This window comes from Carassius gibelio, chromosome A13 (genome assembly GCF_023724105.1).
Source record: "Carassius gibelio isolate Cgi1373 ecotype wild population from Czech Republic chromosome A13, carGib1.2-hapl.c, whole genome shotgun sequence".
Lineage (NCBI taxonomy): Eukaryota > Metazoa > Chordata > Actinopteri > Cypriniformes > Cyprinidae > Carassius > Carassius gibelio.
In genome coordinates this window covers 8835095-8856751 of record NC_068383.1, presented here as the reverse complement: position 1 = coordinate 8856751, position 21657 = coordinate 8835095, and the positions used below count along the sequence as shown (strand labels likewise).

General features: G+C 38.5%; 1 protein-coding gene across 3 annotated transcripts in view; it reads left to right on the top strand.

Moving 5' to 3' along the window:
- The window catches only part of LOC128026060 (ADP-ribose glycohydrolase MACROD1), a 517908-nt gene extending 500101 nt beyond the window's left edge, over nt 1-17807 (top strand). The window contains exons 17-20 of one of the 3 annotated variants that reach the window (XM_052612789.1): nt 1999-2067; nt 12124-12180; nt 12937-13011; nt 17650-17807. In XM_052612789.1, the coding sequence (XP_052468749.1) occupies nt 1999-2067; nt 12124-12180; nt 12937-13011; nt 17650-17702 (254 nt within the window). In that variant the 3' untranslated portion in view covers nt 17703-17807. Of the gene's footprint in view, nt 1-1998; nt 2068-12123; nt 12181-12936; nt 13012-13838; nt 15286-17649 lie in introns of those variants that run through there. The other 2 variants (XM_052612788.1, XM_052612790.1) reach the window with 2 other exon arrangements.
- Nucleotides 17808-21657: the final 3850 nt, after the last annotated feature.

The window sequence follows — 21657 nt, the reverse complement described above, 5'->3', positions numbered from 1 at the left end:
GTTACACCCTCAGGAGTCTCCATGTAAAGTTGCCCGGGTTTGGATCTCCTGGGTTTTTGTTCCTTGTGTATTAACTATTGATTGCGGCCAAGTTTTCGAGGCTGTGATAGTGACGCCATCCCAATCGCTCGCTGCCTCCTGGAGAATGTGGCACTGAGGCAGATACCCAGCAGTATCCGCCGTGGCCATCTGTTGCTTGACTTGAAGCCCTGCGCATTTCTAGCTTCTCCGTTCTAGCTTCACCGACCAGCAAAGGAAGTTTTTTGTTTGTTTGTTTATCATTCACATAATTTGATATGTTGGCCTATTCTCAGGTTTTTCCCCAGTGGTGAAGAGTAGCTATATTTATTTTTCAGCAGTGTGACACAGCTGGTTTTATAAAAGTGTAGCTTTTCCAGTAATGACCTGCATTTTCCACTGAGGGGCAGAATATGGACAACCCTTTTAGACCATGTGCCGGCACGCCAACCATTCTTCCCGTTAAACTAGCAAAAGTGGATTTGGTAACACCCTAGACGTGTACTTTAGACTATGCAATCATTAAAATATGGCCCCTAGTTTGAAAGTCCCAACACTATTTCCCGATTGTCATCTTTCTGTTGCGTTAAATGGAAAACATTGACCACTCAAGGCATTTGTTTTTTAGTAGAATCACTTGAGCGAAGTCACACTTCCTCATTCTATTGTGACTTCCCTCTCGATGGACCCCTGTTTTGTACTTCCTCTGATCCGCCATCCATAGTCTTTACATGGTGGAGAGACAGGTAGTGGCAATAGCCTTTTTAATTGGCTGTTTAAATGTGACTTTCTCTTTTTGTTTGTGTGTTTGGGAAGATTATGGATATGAAGGCTAAGCTCAGGGAGTTTCTGTCAGCCTATGGCTAGGGCATATGACAGCACAATTAGCTATTGCCCTGGGCTCAAATATTTCAGTGGGCCTTGAAAGAGCCAGGCATCAGCAAAATTTTCTGCATAATTGCAAATATTCTGTCTTTATGGATCTTGCTTTGCAATGGGGCACAGTCACGCTGGAATAGACCTCCTCCAAACTGTTCCTACAAAGTTTGAAGCATAGCGTTGTCCAGAATGTCTTGGTATTAGGCATTAAGCTTGAAACAGTAAGCTTTCCCTTCACTGGAAGTAAGGGGCCTAGCATCATAATAATAAAAAAATATCTGCCCTTTTATAAATTTATAATGAACACACCATTGTTCATGCTAATCTTTTGTTTGAGGACAGGTTTAATGGAAACCAAGCCGTATTACAGCTTTCATGTAGAGGCGTCACCATTGTATGAATTCACATATAAATATGACCATCACAAACCCTCTTCAGCCACCAGAACCATCTACTGATGGACCCTGGACTTCAAACACACCTGATACGACTGTCATTTGTGCCCCGACAAAGCACCCAGAATGCATTGTGTGTGCTCTCCATTATGTAGTCACCTATGGCCCTCAACCCTGTTAGCATCAAAGCAGGGAGAATGCAGGAGAAGAGGAGTCCTACTCAAATAAGCCGGAAGGAGCACGACTCTCACACTGTGGCTTTGAAGATCTTCTTTTGATCAGCGAGCTCGTCCCTCCCACAGCCCTCCAGACAGGGGGTGGGGGGTTCTGGGGAGTGTGCGAGGAATATGGAGGCAGGATAAATCACAACGAAAGTGAAGAGTGCTGAGGCACAGGATGCCGAGTTTATATTTGATAATGGCAATTTTGTTTTGCTCATGCCTATTCATTTTGTCCCTCTAACATATCTCTCCTTGCAAAGGCGCACAAAATCCATTAAAAAGTCAGAAAGAATTTAAGTGCTTTAATGCATATTAAACAAAAGAAAACAGTGAGAGAAGAAAAAAAACATGGAGAGTTTGGCAGGAACAGCAAATTATGTGACTTCACTTTGAAAACTAGTACTGGGTATACTGTTGATTATTTTCTGTTTTAATGGCCATCATATTCAGAATATGTTCTCTGTTCCTTCTCTCTGTGTCAATAGATTTAAGAAAGAGTGACGACACCGGAGCAGACACCAGTCAGGAACCTGAGGTTCCTATGGAGGTTCAGGGTATGTGATAAATCGTTTTTCAAAATTTTCTGTGTAATGTTCCTTAATCTCCCATCAGTAAAGCTCAACACGTTATTTTACGTTTATGAGAGGAGCAATGCAAGATGCATGCTAGGAGCAAAAACATATTTAATTCACAAGAGTTTCCATGAATATGTTAATCAGCACAGATGTTATCAGCATGGATAGTAGCAAAATATGTTTCCAAATATGCATATTTCAGATTTCTGAAGGAATAAAGTAATTTAACAAACCCCCAAATGTTTGAATGGTAATGTATGGGGAAAATATGGATTGTGTTGGTGTTTGTTTGTGACCCCAAAACACTGTTTGAAGTTTCTTTTGAGAAATTAAACATTTATTTATATGAATGTTTAAATGTGAAGAATTTAGCTTTTTATATTCTCACATCTCTTTCCAGCAAGGTCTAAAGGTGCACATGAACAACAAGGTTTTGTATCCTGTTTTCTGCTGCTGTAACTTGCCAAAAAATTATCTCATGCCATAGCATTTGTCCACCACAAATGCTATGGCATGAGATAATTTTTTGGCAAGGTTAGGTCAGGTTCAAAAGCAGACCCAACATTATGCTAAATCACTCATTAGGTTTTTCACACAAGGCCCTGCTACCTTTGAAAGTTGTGTTTTGAGGATCTAAGGGTCATGGCAAAGGGGACACCCCCTTTTTCATAGGGTGCTTTCAGACCTGCCTCATTTAGTTCGGTTGAATCGTACCAGAGTTTGTTTCCCCCTTTGGTGCGGTCCGTTTGGGCAGGTGTGAAAGCAGCAATCGGACTCAGGTGCGTACCAAAGGCAGACCAAACAAGTGTACCAAGACCTGTTTGAAGAGGTGGTCTCGTGACGCTTTCAAATGAACTCTGGAGTGGTCCGTTTGTGATCCGACCTCGAACGGACCCAACTGCAAAAAGTATTAATCATTTTTGGACTAAACCAGCTGCCGTAGTCAGCTGCGCTGTACATTATGGGATGAGGAAGTGTTTGTTGACAGTTTGCATTTTAGCATGGCAGCTCATGAGTGAGGAGGTGCGAAGCCTCATAGAAATTTGGTATAATGACCATGAGCATGTCAGAGTTGAGTTGAGCATGTTGAGTTGAGCAAGTCAGAACTCCGCTTGAAGTTACGAGCAATGCCCGCTCGCCATTTGCAGTGCATTAGAACGTTGTTTTCAAGCCGCATCTGCACTTCATTATAGAAATGTATTGTTTGCATATTGTGGTGTATACAAACAATGTAATAGATTATGGCCAGGGACAAAACCAGCCCCGCGCAGTCATCTCTCCATAGTTGTGTTGTCTCCGTGTTGTTTGCTGGCTTCTCCTCTTATGTTAGAATTTTCCCGCACATAAATTCTGACCAATCGAAAAGCAGTTCAGGAGATACGTCATGGCCAATGAGTGATATGGATGTTGTCATGTGACTGCATTTTGGTTTGTTTCAACTAGTTCGAACCAAAACAATCAGTGTGGTGTGAAAAGGAACCAAAAAAGCTGAAAAATGCTACAATGTATAATTGTTTGCCCTTGGTTCAGACCAAATGAACCGAACTAGAGATGTGAAAGCACCCTTTCTTCCTTCATATTTAATGTTGTTTATCCCTTTTTGTTTTGTGAGCTGAGAAGCAGAGAAGAGAACGTTTTCTCTAACTACTATTTAGAAAAATAAGACTTGAAATACAGTGTGTATGCAGCACTTTTATGAAACTTCAATGATGCTTTTACAACCTTTTGAAGCTTTTGAAAACTCTTGTACCCATTTATTTGCATGGAAAATAGCAACTAGTGCATTACACAAAATTTCCGTTGAAGTTTGTAACAACATGAGAGTGAGTAAATGATGACAGATTTTTTTTTGGGTGAACTATTGCTATTAAGCTGTGAAATCACACTTCAGACTCATGTTACTTGATGAGTTTATCATATGGATTCTACATCGACAAGTAACACATTAAAAAGGCTACCGTTCGCCTCCCTTCACTGCTAATTTGCTTTACTGACCTGCCACAAACCTCCCTGCTCAATTCTCCACAGCGCTTTCAATGTGACCCTTAATCCAGGTGACCCCATGTTCTCTTTTCACAGTTTTTTTGTTTGTTTTGTTTTGTTTTTCCAAGCATGGCCTTCTTGGCCCATGAGAACTGGAAGCCTTTCAGACCTAGAGAGGACCTCTTCCTTGTACAATGGCAGCTTGTCAAAGCACATCTTGTAACTTTAGGCAAATGCGGCTGGTAAAACAATGCCACTTGGCTCTGTGGAAACCCTTCCTCGTATGTCTCACTCCTCTCTTTGAGAGGGCGGAATACAGATGAGAGGAACCACTTGGCTTTTCACAGAGGAACGTGCATGAGAAGGATCTGTGGTATTTACACTGAACCCCTCCCCACCGGGTTTGTTTCGACTCAGTACGTTTTTAATTGGCTCTAATTGTCTGAAGCTCAACCATCACACAGCGACGCAATCAGGAAAAAATCCTCACACACAATCAAGTGCCTCCCGGAATGTTTTTCTCTTTTTTCTCAGTGTTGTTCCAGAGAAAATATGTCTGCCTTCGCCCCACAACCTTTGAATATTTACATATGGAAATTAAGTTTGCTCTCAACATTTAGTGCTTCATTAGCTCTCATGGTCTGGCTCTTTGAAAAGGTCGCCCGCCGTTGTTGTGCATGAATAGGCCTGGAATTACATTGTATGTTTCAATGATGAGCTGAACTCTACTGTTACCTGGCACAAAACGCTACAAAAGCTGCACTTTGGTCTAAAATGTGGCGATTCACTTGCAAAGTACAGCTCTTTACATGTTAGATTATGAAAGCACAGCTTGAAGACCACCCTGAGCTTCTTAACCTACAGTGAGATGTCAGGTGCTGCTTACACTGCTCATTTTTTCCAGATGAGAAGAGTTTGTTTCATTATATCATCTCCGTAAACCAAACATACCATCTACATACACCTTCAAGTGAAGGACAGAAAGATAATGTCTTTGACTTGTGAGATATTGAGCGGTTTTTACTCTTGTGAATGTGGGGACGGCTGAAAGCTTGCCCTCTTGTTCTCCTTTCAGTTGAGTTCTTTTCCATTAACCTCCTGAGCGTCATGTGAAAACCATCAGGCGAGGTGCCTTTGTGAGTCGCTGGTTCGATTACACTGGGCCTGTGCCCCAGTTAAGACGGGGGTTATTGGTTTGGTTGTTTGTGTTCAGCTTTGAGCTTCCTACACACCGTGAGAGTCAAACGGCCTTGAGAACCTAAACAATCCAGGTGAAAGGAAAAAGGTTATAAATGAAATTTCTCTCCCAAACTCTGTTGAAGCGGCTCGGATGATTGGCCCTCCTAAAATAATCTAATATAATGTCCAGCTGCATTTGACAGAAATTCACTGGACATTTATGTGCCTGTTGACATTTGCAAATACAACTTCTATAGAATTTGATCCACTGTTCAAAAGATTGGGGTCAGTAACTTTTTTCATATTTTTAAAGAAGTCTTTTCTTCTCACCAAGGCTGTATTTGTTTGATCAAATAATCTGTGAAAACTTGAATGTTGTGAAATATTTTTCGATTTAAAATATGTTCTATTTTAATATATTTTAGGATGTAATCTATTGCAAATCCACAGCCATTACTTAAGTGTTGCATGATCTCTTCATAAATATGCTGATTTGGTGATCAAGAAACATATCTTATTGTAATCAGTGGTGAAAACAGTGCAGCCTATGTATGTATGTATTTTGGCAAACCTTCTCTTTTATCCAATTTATATGATTTTTATTTATTTCTTTAGTTCATTGTAATTCTACTTCCTTTATTTAAAAATAATAATATCTATTTCATGTTTTCCACCTAAAATACAATTACAATTTAAGAATTTTAAAGACATTTATTCTCAGTTCAGTTTTGAATAGCGCATCTGAATAGTCCTGATAGCTACCATGGTCATTTTTTTAAAGACATTGGCCAAACTGTTCATCCAGCACCACCATTTGAGTCTCCAGGAACCAGGCATACCATATCCTGAAGATTACTTCATAATGACTAAACTTCTGCTTTGGCTTTTGTCTGTAACGACATTGTTGAATTTGGAGTGGACGAGGGATGATGTTGATGCTTGCCGGACACGACCGGTCATTATTTGGGTGGCGTAGATGATTTATGCTGCCTAACAATAGACCCAAAAGCCCCTCACAATCTCTAAAGCGAATGCTTGGTGGAGTATCTAATTTTCTGCTTGTCTGAATATGAATATGACTTACATATGCCCCCAACCCCCAACCCTCCAGCCCCCCATCACACTTCCCTCCCTTTATCTTCCTTCCTCACTTGTTTCGTCTTCCCTGTTTTGTGAGTTGCCCGGCATTGACTGTAAAGATACCACCCACACAACAAGACCATCAAACTTTCATTACGCCTAAGTGCAGTTAATTTCAAGGGAAGCATAAGATGCAAAGAAAATACGAAAATTTATCGAAACTAGAACACTCAGGGCCCTATCTTGCACCCAGCGCAATTGACTTTGTACACCGACGCATGTGTCATTCCTATTTTGCACCCGCGCAAAGCGTGCTTTTCCCTCCACAGAAGCACGTCGCTAAACTAGTGAATGAACTTGCGCTCCCTGGGCGGTTCAGCGCAAAAAAGGAGGCGTGCTCTGGCGCAAACAATCCCTGGTGCTATTTTGCTGTTCCATTAAACAATTGCGCCACTGACCAGAAAAAACCTAGTCTAAAGTCAGTGGCGCGTTGCGCGTTGTTCATTATGCTATTTTAAGGGCGCATGCTTGACCATAATGTATATAGCGTGCACAACGCGCATACACTTTGCTCATGTAATCTACACAGATGCAACAGTTATTTTTGCAAATCATAAATTGTTACACTAAAAAATATTAACACGTGAGATGACGGAAATCATTGTGGTGTGCCACCACGATGTGAAAAAATAGGCATAAATCTAGCTTACAAATTATTCAGGCTAATTGTAGTAATTAAGGATCAGACCTGTTGGCCAAATAGTGGCAAGACATATGTGTATATAAGGACATCTGACAAATTGTGGCTATTTCCTCCCATGCCTGTTTAACCGACGCTATTTTGGGTGGGTTTCTCCCATCCCCATACAACACAACTTCTCTGTCTTTCACTGCTCTTACAAGAACATCAGTCTCCTCGGCTGTGAACCGCTCCTGGCGTGCGCCTGGTAAATACGGCATAATAATAGCAATCCATAATGGAACTTGCGCACCTGCTTTTAAAGGGAATGTTGGATGAAGTTCTGATTGGTTTATTTCACGTAACGCCCAAACCACACCTATGAATAATGAAGCTACTTCAGACCAACCCATTTTAGATTTGCGCCGGGCGCAAGAGCCATTTATCCCGCCGGGAAAATAGCAACAGCGCCGAGACCCACCCACAAAGTTACTTGCGCTTCGCGCTTTGACACTTGCTTTTCAGATCGTTAAAATAGGGCCCTCAGACTATATTGAGCTCGCTCAGCCGCTGTGATGAAGAGAATTGAGAGTCCAGTGGACTGCTGTCAGGTAAATCAGGATAAATAACCAAAACACATAGCTTGAGGCCATTTGTAAAGACTTAGTCTGATGTTAAACACCAAATATGTAACTATTTGTGAGGATTTTAAATCATGATGGCATGATGCTATAGCCTTTGCATCAGATTAAATCAGAAACCACAATTCAGTCGATTGGGTGCTGGGTAAGAAAATAACATTCAGTTGATTTCTCTCACATTTATTTGAGAAATAGACTCAAGCTCCCAGCTATCCTACATGTCACATTTTACACTTTTTCCTGCTTGACAACCTCTGGCTACTTTATTTGCTTCACGGCACATGCTCAGACTCTCTTCCCAAAAGACAGAACTCATAGTGTTGTCAGTTGTAAAGCTAAATTAGAGAGCTGGCAAATTCCTGCAGCATCTCCTGACGTACAGGGCAACAGTTGGAAGCAGGCACATGCACTGATTGAAATTCCAGCATCTCGTTTTTTCAGAGGCTAGTTTGTTGTGTTTTGATCAGTGCTGCTTATTAGAAGCCCAAAGTGGCGGGGCTCCCTCTCAGCCCTGACATTATTAGATGGAAGAAGAGACAGATGGAGCATCAGGAGGAAGCCAAGTCTCAATTGAGCTAGCAGGTTCACTCAAGCGACAGCCTGCTTTCTCATTTTGGTGCCTTTCCATGGACTTTAAACGCAGCCCAGAATAACTGAGAGCATTACATGTGTGACATTTCCTTCATCTGAATTGTTTGTCTTGTTTTCCAAATAGTTAAACATGGAATTAAGCAAAATTTAATTAATTTTATTGATCTTATTTTTTATTAAGATTATATCCCTATTTTGATTATACAGTATGTAGTAACATTTTATATATATATATATATTAGTGCTGTCAAAATTAACGCGTTAACGCATTCGATTAATTTGAAATATTTAACGCGTTAAAAAAAAATAACGCAATTAACGCGGTTGCAGTTTTTTTTTTTATTTCCAGTTGTGGCCTATGTGTGTTCAACGTGCAAAGAAATATGGATAAGACCAAGGAAGGACTTTTAGACGGAAAGTTTCAGTATAAAACTCTGCCGGATTACTCTTCAGTCTGCCACAAGAAACATTACTCTTCATTTAGTCTGCCACAAGAAACAGCAACATTAAAATCATGAACTCAAATGTCATTGTTTTAAAAAAAAAAACAATGACTGTAACAGTGCGTAAATCAGACCTTTCTGTAACGCTAACGTTAATAAGCTTAAATGAAAATAACGAAATAATTGTGTAGCGGAGTATTTTTTGTACACAGTGCCGCGAACTGTCAATCACTCCTGTACGCGTGCATCACTGTCCTCCTCGCAGCTGCAGCAACTTGCGCTCTCTCTCTTCATCAAGCTTTAAAACAAAAAGATCATATTGTCTTTGTGCATAGGCTATAGATTAATTAGATAAATGAATATCTAAATTTGTGCCTTGCCGTCTACGGTATTTTTTTAGAACTTAGAAAAAAGATGCTGCAGCCAATGAACAGCCAGCGGGGGCTGCAGGACGACTCAACCTCCGCAGACAGTTTTAATGTTTATCAGACAATAAATACTCAAGATTTTGCTTTAGTATAACTCACAACGAGTTTCACACACCTTCTCCGGCCACGTTGAGTTGTTGACACTTAACAGTGGGAAAAGCGACACATGCGCTATTCACTTGTATAACTTAAGGGTGAATGGGTAATGTAGTTTCTGCCCTGGGTGGGATGAATTAGGAAGCTTGCATTGTGAAGGGCGCTCTGAAAATCGGCAGTGCAGGTGAAAGATTAAAACCTCTATTAAAACAGATGTCCAAATGAGCGTACCGGTACGCTACAAGCACGTTCTGGGCGCACAGAGAGGTGGCGGTACGCTCAAGAGCTATATTTGGAAGTGGCGGTACTGAGTACCTGTGCTTACTGGCCCACTTAAAGCACTGGCAATGACTATACTTTGGAATTTTTTTGCAGTCCACTTAGAATTCAACATGGAAATCATTTTTGTTTTTTATTGGCATTGATTGTTTTGAAATTCAAATGGTACTTACATGCCTGTGTTTTTATTTCTGTAATAAATATGGCTTTCAAGCCAACAGTTAATTTGGAGGATATTGATGGTTTATTGCAGGTATGTTGTTTACATGAGAAAATCTGTGTTACAAGTTAAACAAAAATTCCAATAAACAATCATATTTTGAATTTAAATAGTTTCTTTGTCTTGAGTTTACATTAATTATTTACATTTTACATTTACATATCCAAAAAGTTTCAGTCTTTTAATTGCGATTAATCGCGATTAATCGCGATTAATTTTTAAAAATTGTGCGATTAATTAGTTAATTTTTTTTAATCGATTGACAGCACTAATATATATATATATATATATATATATATATATATATATATATATATATATATATATATATATATATATATATATATATATAATGCACTTTTTCTTCTCAGGTAATAGTTAATTGTTTTGAGAATCTTTAGATATTTTTATGTTATGATGTACATTCCTGCACTTCCTTTGTACATGTGTGCAAGTCTTTGTTTACTTCAGCTCCGCATTTGTGCTGGAATATGGATAAAACACCGAAGCGAGGAACAGAGAGGAAACTTGCTTCCAGAAGTGGGTGGTAATAGAAACAGTGTTGTTGAATCATATAGCACTCGGTTTCAATTTCTCCCTCTAAGGTGCCACGAGAAAAGACTGAAATGAAATCATGGCGGTTGCTCGTGCTCTTCCTCGCCTTTCCTCATCCAGGCACTCTATGAGGAAATATATATATATATATATATATATATATATATATATATATATATATATATATATATATATATAGATAGATATATATAGATATATATATAGATAGATAGATATCTTTTTTTTCACGTTCAAAATACAAATCCATCACTTGCAGCTTTGCCCCATTAAATCAGTAGAATTTGAGGGCTGGCCACCAGGGAGAGTGAAGTGTCTGGGTAGCTCTCGTTCTGAAAGGTTGCATTGAAGTCATCGTCTGTAGCTGTTGAAATGTTGCTACCGTAACCCGAAAAATTTACTCTCCGGCTGAAAGCAAAGCTTCAGAGCTTGTGAAATAAGCATGAAAGCATGTAACTTCACAGTGAAAACAGACGCCATGTTATTAGCCAGTGATTTGTATTGTACGTTTAAGATGTTCCAGAGGATGTTTGTAAGATTCTCATGAAGGTAAATATTGGTATTCTGCAGGCAAACGCAATGGTTTGAGCGCAAAGACAATCTGCAGCACTGAGTTGGGTGTGCTTGCATCATCCATGGATGTGCCGCAGGACGAAGATTATTTCATGCTGTGGTTTGCTTTGCTATTTAGGCAGAAAGATAGAAGAAGAAAGTTATAGAGGAGTTTGAAAATGAGGTGCACACTGATATAGACTCAAGGCAGTTTCTAATTAATTTTCTATGCTTCCCCTTTCGTCTGCATTTGTTTTGTTCCTCTTGAAGGCGAGAGGCTTTTGGACCATATTTTTCATATTTAAAAAAATATGTATTGGTCTTACACCAAAGAACCAATTAGAGAAATCTCTTATTGAAGTTGATGTCTAAATACACTACACTTGGGGTGATGCAATTATTAAAGATACAGGGATTATGCCTAGAATGTGAGTAGCTACTAAGTCACTTTAATATATTCAGAGGAATAACCAAGTTAAGGATGCTTATAATTAAAAATGCAATTGTAACTTTTTATCTCACAATTCAGCCTTTTTTCTTGCAGTTCCAAAAATAAAAGTCTGAATTGTGAGATATACACTCACAAATGCAAGAAATATATATCAGAATTACCTTTTTAAGTTTTTTTTTTTTCATTGTGGTTCCAATAAACTGAATTGTGAGGAAAAAAAAAAAAAATACATTCTGACTCTTTTTTTATGTAAACTCAGAATTAGAAGAAAAAGTCAAAGATATAAAATTGTAATTCTGTGACAAAAATGTATTTTCAATTGTGAGAATTAAGTCGCAATTGCCTTCATACCTTCATACCAAATTCGTGATTTGAAATATGAACTTTAAAAGGATATTTTGTGTCCAAAAATAAATAAATACATTTTGGGGGATCAAATTATGTAGTTGCTGTTCTTCCTGAAGATCATAATGAGGAACAGAACTAACAAATATTGCTACAAGTGTGACTGCATCATATAATTATTATTAATTATTAATAACATTAATAATGTTCATCGTCTGGCTGACTACGTCTTGTATAAATTTTTCTAAAAATCCTGTCATACGATCACAAACTGACAGTCACCACTTATAAACTATTACTAAATATTGTAGAAACATAATTTTCTGTAAAGTCGCTTTGTAATGATGTGTATTGTAAAAAGCGCTATACAAATAAACTTGAATTGAATTGAATTGAAAGGAATCCAGCATCCACCAATATGATTGTAAAAAAAAAAAAAAAAATCTAAAGAAATGAAAAGCACATAGAACATAACAATTGTGACTTTTTATTTAGATGCTGATCAAAGTATCACAACAGACAAGGACAGCAACCCCACCAGCAGCACTACAGGTAAACACAAAGATGTGTGAATTAAAACTATTTTTGGCCTTGGATCATTTATTGGTTTAAATTCAAATTAATTGCTTATTTTATATTTTGTACAGATGAAAGCAGAGTGTGTATGTGCATTTCCAAATGTAATTGAGTTTTAAGCAATTTTATTTATTTGAAAGTTGAGAGAGGACAAAATTCTGCAACAGGATCAGATTGAAGCTCATGTCACCCAGTATTTTTGTAAGCATGTGCATAACCACTAGGTCACGACTTCAATTCAAATGCATGTTTTAATATTTATACAAAAGAAATAAGAGCGTGTGTGGGTGCATTTTAAATTTTAATTTTCAGGTTATGGACCTTTTAGCCACTTTTAGTTTTTTTAAATAACAGTTGAGAGACAAGAAATGACAGGGAAAACAGGATGAAACAGGATCGTAAATGTTGCATTTGCTCAAGTAAACTCAAATGCATGCTTTATGATTTATACAGAAGAAAAAAGAGTGTGTTTGGATGTATTTTCAGATGCATGCACAGGTGTATCTCGTCATCCTGAGCTCTGCACTCTCATGTTCTTCTCTTGAAGCCTCTGTTGCCTCAGGCATAGCTTTTAGCATCCACTGCATTTATTTCAGCTAGGAGAAGCCCAGTAGCCAATGAGATGTCACCCAGTAGCATCTAACTTTTGATTCCTCTGCTCAGCTGTGATCTTGAGTTATTCATTCCCTTCACTCTGCCTTCTTCCCTTGTTTTCTCTGGCTCCCTACGTAGATGATGTGAAAGCCCACGATAAGAGCTCACAAGAGCCCGATACAACTCCACCAGACACCAGACCAAATTCCGAAGGTAAAGGCAGGATATCAAGCTGTAAATGAAACAGAGAAACACAGTTCTCCTCTTCAATAAATATCCCCGTCTCTCTCATCGTCCTTCTCATTCAAGCTCCCAACTTTTTCTGTTTCATATGCTTTACCCGCAGTTCCTTCACTTCCTTTCTCTCTCATTCACTTCCTCTCTGCTGATCTGGAAGTGCGGAGTGACCCTGATTTTTCTGAATAAACGTGTTGGCATGCCTCCTTAAATTGAATTTGATGAATTACCTGCATTCCCACCTCACGGACATTAATAAATCAAACACAATGCGTGTGTGATCAGAGCGCAAAGATGACACAGTGCGAGAAAGCTGATAAATCATGTGTGAAAAGAGTTTTGCTGTGCTGTCATTTCGGGAGCCCTGGGGTCAGTTTCCCTCTTAGGGCAGCACATACAAACTCCCAGCATGCCATTTATATGCATTCTATTCGTGTTTGACAGGAAATGATTTAGAACAGTATCTGTATGTGTGTATCTGTACAAACACAGGTATACAGGTAGTTTGACTTATTTTTAATTAAAAGATTGTGTATTCTATAAGTGTATTATATATTAAAATAACATTTTTCTTGATCAATTCTTTGATTATTTGATGAATCAATAAATAGTCAACCAATTAGAATATACATTTTAGGTGCAGCTCCATTACCAATGGGTATGTAACAATAAAAAACTGAACCTAGCTGGAAATGACAAAGAAAAGGTAAATAGGCCTTATGCTGATTTCATGTTGACACTAATCTGTCCTGTATACTTGAACAAGTACACTTCATAGTGCTTACGTGTTTGTTTTCTCCAAGATGGCCAAGGTGAGAAGAATGCATGGGAATGAGACGACAGTCAGCCTCATGGGAACGAGTGCCGGCAAACTGTGTGAAGGCAAACATCACACCAATTTTGTCCCACGCCAGGGAGTCCCCCACAAACACTGGGAAAAGTGTTGACCCCCACTTCATTCACCATCTTTCCTTCTATTCAACCTGTATTTTCCTTTCCGCTCCCTCATATTGATAATAAATCAGATATATAGTTAAATTAAATGGATCAAATGAGAGTTTGAACATATCAGAGAGATTGTGGCGCTGGAGGAGGGCTGCTATACCTCACTGACATGCTGCTTGATCAATATATATATATATTTTGTTCTTGATGTTGTAGTTGTTTTCTTCTCAATATGGCATCCTGGTGTTGGATTTGAACTGGGTTGAAATAGGTAGATTGATCAAAACACATCCTAACATCATCTGGCCCCTTTTAGTTCCTCACTGATTTGTGATACTTCTGACAAAGTGCAAAGCCAAGGCTAAATTTTCTATCCCCAGGGCACTCATAATGCAAGATTCAGACCAAATATGATTGAATTCTACAGCCTTGTTCATTTAAGATTTCTTTCAACACTAAGACGGCTGTAAATGTCCATTTGTGTGTGAATGAGTATGCGTATATACCGATGATGTCATTTTAAAGAGGTTTTGGCTTTGTGTGTTAGCTTCAGAGCCAAGTCAGGTCAAACGAGGAGGTCCTATCGAGTGGTGACATTCCTCCCTACTGCACGCTATATGACAGAGGCGTTTGTGTGCTCATCTGCTTTGAATGACACGTCATGCTCGTAGAGCACTCCTTTAATCTCTCGAACGAGCATTGATCATGTTTCATCTTCAGAGCTGCTCTGACTACTGCGAATGCCTGCTAAAAACAAACAAACAAACAAACAAAAAAACTGTTGTTTCAGACTGACATGGCCGTTTTTGACGAGTAAGCTAACAAATTAATTCCCTCAAGCGTATGTAGATGCATGCCAGCATTGTTTCAAATGTTTCATTTAGTCTCTCTCAGTCTCCCTCCCTTTCACGTGCATAAACAGATCTCAGTTCCAAGCACTCATGTTTTTACCAGATTGTCTCTGCATCTTCAAAAATCTGCCTTATTTGAATAAATAAGTAGTACATAATCACAAACTGGTGATGGCAAAAATAAACGGCAAATAGTAAGTGTGTGGCTTTGAATGAATTAAATACTACTTAAGATGCTGAGTGATGCATTTCTTTATTTAAACACACAAACAAAGTTTTTATGTTCTTTTTTTTTTCTTTTTTTGGTTGATATTGATTAAAAATGTATTAAAAGGTTGATTTACTTCTTTAAGTGATGTTAAACTGTATATCAGATGAACTTCTGCCTTCATCCTTTGATGTTTGCTTTGCTATAAAACAACTATGAATAAAGTTATAAAGTTGTTTCCCTGGACATGATATCTGTGTGTTTTATGGTTGCACCGTGTCCAGCAGGTAATGTCTGCAGATCCATGAATATCTTTGTATTCACTGAATCATTATCAGCACATTTGTACATGCGTGAAAGCTATTCTAATGTTAGAGATTGTTCTATTATTTAATTTGCCTGCAGCATTCACTTCATAACATCTCTAGAGCACTTAATGGATAAAATCATTTTTATGATTGAGAACTTTAGAGTTCATAGAATTTCATTTGTTTTCAATTACAAAAAATACATAAAGACTGAAATCATGGGTGAATTCCATTTGAAAGAGGGTATAACTCACTCTGAAGGGTGTAGTGCAAGTCACTTAACGGACACCTCTCAATGTGTTTAATTCCTTGTCATCTCTGCATTCAGTAGCAAATGTTAATATATGTAACATTATAGTCCAGGAGAAACTCAGGTTTAATTCATTTGCTTTAGGTTTTAAAAGGAATGGCAATGATCACATGATCATTCACTGCAAAATTACTTCATTAAGTTACTATTGCATGTACTGAAGAACTGAAATCCCACGTATGGCTAATTTAATTACTGGGCATTCAGGGTCATGATCATAGATGGCTAAATTATTAATAATTGCACACCTTTAACTAATGTTCTTGTGCAAGGGCCCTAGTTATAGGAAATATTCAAATCAAAACCATTGTGCTACAACCCTAACCCCTAACCCAAAATGCAAGGAAAACATTTTTCTTTCTTAATTGAATTGTTAGACTGTTATCAGTAATAATGATCTATGCATTCTAAACGAACCCCTTTAGCTCATTTTCTAACTGGTCAAACTGATGTGTCACTAACTAACTGTCATGTGTTATAGCACTCCCTGCTCTCCTCTACAGTGAGGACAACAGCCCTTAAATGAATGTCACAGTCTGCTTATGCTGTACCTTATCAATATCTCTCAGCACACGCAGACTGACCTCCATCCCCAGCAGCCAAAGAGACACATGGAGCCCATTGCACAAGGTTCTCTCCATGGTTTGCAGTAATTACTTTACTGATAACTTGTCCCCAGCGCCGTAACTCTAAATTATTACACACACAATAGATGATTTGTTTCACTTTGCTTTTCTCCTCCGCCAGAGGACACTGAATTCCCAGGGATGTGGATGAATCCTCAAAGCAAGTGGACGTTTTATGCTCGCTTGCTAGAGAGAGACTGAGGCAGTGGGAAGGGTGCAAATTCAGAGAATGGAATATGGTGAATTTGAATAAAACAAAACATTGGTGGTGTCCACAACAAATGAAGCCACAAATAACTGTTGTTTGTGAGAAACCTTTCAAAAGATCCAAAAGAGGGCTACTGTGTGCCAGCCTCTTCTGCCCTGCACGTCAGCCATGCTGCATGCGATGAGAAACAGAACGGACCATCCTGATCCGTTTCAACAATGCAGTGAGAAAAAGAAAAATGGGAAGAAAGCAAATGAGAAAAGCTGCTCAAATAGGTCTCCTTGCCAGGTGGATAATGCTGATTCCATACTACATTTCGGATGTTGTATTGGTTTTGACAGTGGGTTGTTTAGGCCGATGTACTGCATACTTTATAGCCAAAAATTCTCTGTCATCTAGGCACAGTTGACTTTTAACATAAACAGCATATATTTTATACGGTGCAATATTTAATGCCAATTGGCATGTAGTATTTTGTGTAGACCTGAGATTATTTTGTCGGTGTAGCAGTGAACTCATTCTCATCTGATTGGAAAGGCAGTTTGGATAGAATTCTTGTGAGTACGATTCACAAATGTCACAATTCAAACTCTATGAACTTGATTCACTAAAAAGAAAGAAAGAATGAATCTGCACTGAATGTTTTTGATTCACGTAAAAGAACCATCATCATGACCAAGTCATTTGTTGGGCAGCTGGACTCTAAATGTCTGTTTCCTACGAGAGGCCATAATTACTGATACAACTTGCACAAACACTAATGAAATGAACACATGGGGAAAGATGTTAATATAGTGGCTTAAAATGTGTTGATTCTGCCCTGTATGGGGACTGAGCTTAACCAGTATCAGTTTGACCGAACATCAGTTCATACAGTATGAAAAAAGATTAAACAATTGTGGAAAAAATCTATGGCTTTAATATTAATAAAAGTGATAGTTCACCCAAAAAATTTTATTCTGTGATTGTTTATCCTTCATGTCGTTCCATTGGTTCACTTTATCTCTCATGTGGAACAGACATAAAGAAATATTATAAAAATGACAGCATAAAAGTGAGCAAAGGGTGATTTATTCTTATAAGAGTTTTCTGACCTCTCTCTGTAACACTGTAATTATGACTAGCACCAACACCTTTTTGTCGTTCAGATTTAAACAGGACGGTCGATCTGGAGCTGTGGCTTCCAGACAGCGAGCCAGGATGAGAGCTGACAGTGACAGCAATGGAGCAATGTGGCGAGTTCTCCAATTTATTTTCTGTTCTGACGATAAAAGCTTGCTGTCATTATGAATAAACCAACGTCTGGTTAAGTCAGTGGCTCTGGCATAAAGCTGAAGAGAATCAAGATCACAATTACCATTTTCTCTCCATTTTATTCCTGTCACCCAGAACAGCAGTGCTTCACCCCTCAAATAGTCTCAAATTACAGGCTGGATGGATCAGTCATTACACAAGGAGACGTTTACTTTGTGCGAGGTGCCCTTGATTCCTAAATTACTATCTCCGCAAATAGACCTGAACATTTGTATGTATAAAATGACATTTTCACTGTCTGAACCTGATAAGTGCATTATGCTCACTTGAGACTTGCAATGTTGTTTTTCTTCTTATATTCAACTTGCTTTATCAAACATGTCTTCTAATCGATAAAACAATTGCAATATTCACCACAAGTTTCACAAAAAGAGGGTAAAAACTTGGAAATGTACTCATCTATAACTTTCCCTCTCCCCACTAGTTCATTTTAATCTGAACATCATTTAGCCAGCACTCCATTCATCTCACACACCTCGTTTTAGATCCTTTTCTCTCTGATATGAGGCCATCACTTCTCCCGAACCCAATATAGATCCTAACCACTTCATTCAAGATTTCCATCAGCCTTTGACAATGCTGCTTTTTACTATCTGTCAGGGCGCTGTCACTCTTCTAAAACTTCATGCTCCATATGTCTATTCCTCCTCTTAAAAAATAGAGAAGGGAGAGAGACTGAGAGAATGTGCCGGAGCAGGGAAGTGAAAGGAAAAATCAATTGGCACCATTCTAAAGAGTCTCAAACACATCCTATCTTCAGGTGTGTGTCAGACAGAGAGACGGTTTTGTCCCTGGGGTCCCTGCCATGGATCCCAGCAGAGGCCATCAGATTGGCCGACACAAAGCATTCACTTGTCACTTTCCTGAAGAGAGACAGGTCGCCTCCTGTCCAGTCAGAACCACAGGCATGATAGATCATCTAAAGATGGAGAAGAACACAAGAACTGAGAAATTAACCACTGTTTAGTAGTAGCAGATCTGTTCTGGGTGAGTGCTGACCACCTGCCAAAGCGATGGGAGCAGACTTTCGAATCTATTTGATAGTGACCCAACAAACCACAGATAGATGGTAGTAAACTGCATTGACATTCGGAAAGCAATAGTTTATTTGCATTCAGAATGTACAAAGCTTATAATGTAGCTAATGGTACTGCTGTTCTTGCACAAGTTTTAGTCACCTATAAAACATATTATTCTAATTCATTTCTTTGTGGGGTTCCACAAAAGTTTCTTCACAGATGTTTTCTATAGTTTGGTGGCCTGGATCATTATGTTAACACCTTATATTGAGCACACCACTCTTTTCTCTGACAGCTGCATTGGCTTCCAGTTAAATATTGCATTGAATTAAAGTTTTACTTTTTAGTCTCTTTATAACTTAGCACCTTCATATCTCTGGGACCATCCTCAAGTATATTCATCTAAATGATCCCTTAGAAACTCTACTTCTATTACTTTTATTAGACCATCTGTACGTTTGAGTACCATGAGGTCTAGGGCTTTTAGTTGTACTGCTGTTTGTCTTTAGAATACTTTTTTGGCATTATTTTTTAAGTGTAGATCACACACACAAATACACTAAGTGTTTGTCTCATTATCTCCTTCAAAACACAATAAATTGAGACTTGCATCAAATGAAGAGATTGTGTGATGTCAAGCATGTGATTCAAGAGTTGATGATCGAAACTAAAAGGTGAGGGAATTCATGTCTCAATTGACAATGAAACAAGTGGTCAAAGGTCATAGGTTTCTTAATGGGAATTTCAGACAGGGGAATATTAGTGTCTGGCATCTAAAAAAATAACAGACTACATGCAATCCATACACAAGCAGAACATCAGGGGACAAGTCAATGGCATTTCTCCACGCACCGCGGGCTGCCCTGCCCCAGGCTTTGAGACCATGCAGCCGTTTCATTATCTAGAGACAGAATTCCTTCTGCTGAACACTAACCTGCACCATTATATAAAGAAATTGATGATCAGTGGGTACGGTCCAGTCTGAATCCTGTCACGCTCAATGCTGAATGTTTGGGAATGCCTGGAAAACCACTTCCTCTGAGTCGCCATCCGTTCCTGTGGGGGGCGCTATCGTTTGATGTTGAATCTCTGTGACTTCATGCCTAGAACTAAGATGAAATGAAATTACTTCTTGTTGTTCAAAATGAACTGAAGCCAAATCACTGCTAGGGAAATATCTAAATGGTCTTGGCAAAAGAGACTTCAGATGAATTCCCGAAAGGCTGTTGAGGTTTAATCGGCCTTGAGATTAGTCAAGATAAATCGGAAAGTTCATTTATTTAGTGCCTGTGCTGATTTGTGTTCAAGACAGAAACTGTCAGAAAAATGGCAAAATAAAGTGTGGGGAATTAAAATCATCCAGGATTTCAAATTAAATGAAATTCTATCATTTGCTCAACGTCAAGTCATTGCAAAGCTGCATGACTGACTGACTTCTGCATTGAAAGAATGCAAAAGAAAATATTATAGTATTATATTATAGTCTTTTTATAATTCTAATTATTGTTCTTTTATTATTCTAATGAATGTAAAAGAGATCTGGGGATATCAAGCTCCAACTTGACAACAACAACAAAAAAAGGTGGTCCATGATTTGTTCAATACATTTCCTGAAGCTGTACAAGCTTTGCATGAGGAACAGGCTAATTTCCAAGCTGTCATTTACTGAAACTAGCTCTCCTTGGTGCAATGTTCATCATTCATGAAGATGGATCATATCAATAAGTCAGCTGAACCTTTTCACAGAATTGGTCTGAATGATTTGTTCATGAATCAGATTTATCTCATTCTCATGCAGACTCACTGACTTAAATTATAATTGTATGAAGCCCTTGTATTATGTTTATAGTGCTTTTGCATCATTTCTGAGGTTTGAAAGCTTCTGTCTTCATTCATTATAAGTCCTTATTCATTATAACATGGAAAATGAGCAACTAGTACATCCTTCAAAATGTTTTTGTTTCTGTTTCACAGAAGAAACAAAATCATATTTGAAATGATGTGAGAGCTATCTATCTATCTATCTATCTATCTATCTATCTATCTATCTATCTATCTATCTATCTATCTATAATAAATAAAATAAAATATTAACAAGGCATTCTGCAGAGTTCATGTTCATGTTCATGCTAAAAACCTTAAAAAATCCCTGCTAACATATGAGGTCAAACAAACTGGAGGTACTATGTTTAAAAAATAAATAAATATTTAAGGTGCCACATAATGGCAAAATTGTCCTTGAAGTTTTGGACATTTTTCCACTCAGCATCCAAAAGCATTTTGCTAGCAGTGTGGAGCCAGGCTCAGAAAGTGATATTTGTTGTCTTGAGATGGCAGGGAATATGATGTGTTTTTAGTGGGGTGAGACAGAGGCCCCAGACTCAGCTGGCTGTTGGAGTAATTGGGGGGGTTAGGAGGGGTCCGCCACGGCTGGTCGGGCCCATATGCAGCTCATGGTAGTGGGAGATCCAAGCCAAAGTCTTGTCCCTGCTGGTGGACACGCTCCAGCACATGATGCTGCTGGTGCCCTGCACCTCACGCTGCTGGCCAGCTGTCATTCCTCTGACAGGCCCTAGTCATACCTATTCATGACTGAGCTAGATAGAAAACCAGAGAGAGCCAAGCAATGTGATTAGAAAAAAATCGCAAATCTACAAAGAGCCATATTCTAAACCTTTGTAGTAATTCTGCCCTCTGAAGTTCACTGTCAAGCTCTTTTACACCATAAACTCCCTCTTATCCACCGAATTAAGGCAGTTTTTACTACAGTGCCTTTAAGAATTATTATTTTTTTATTGTATAACTTATACATAATGGCATACTTCATCTGTCA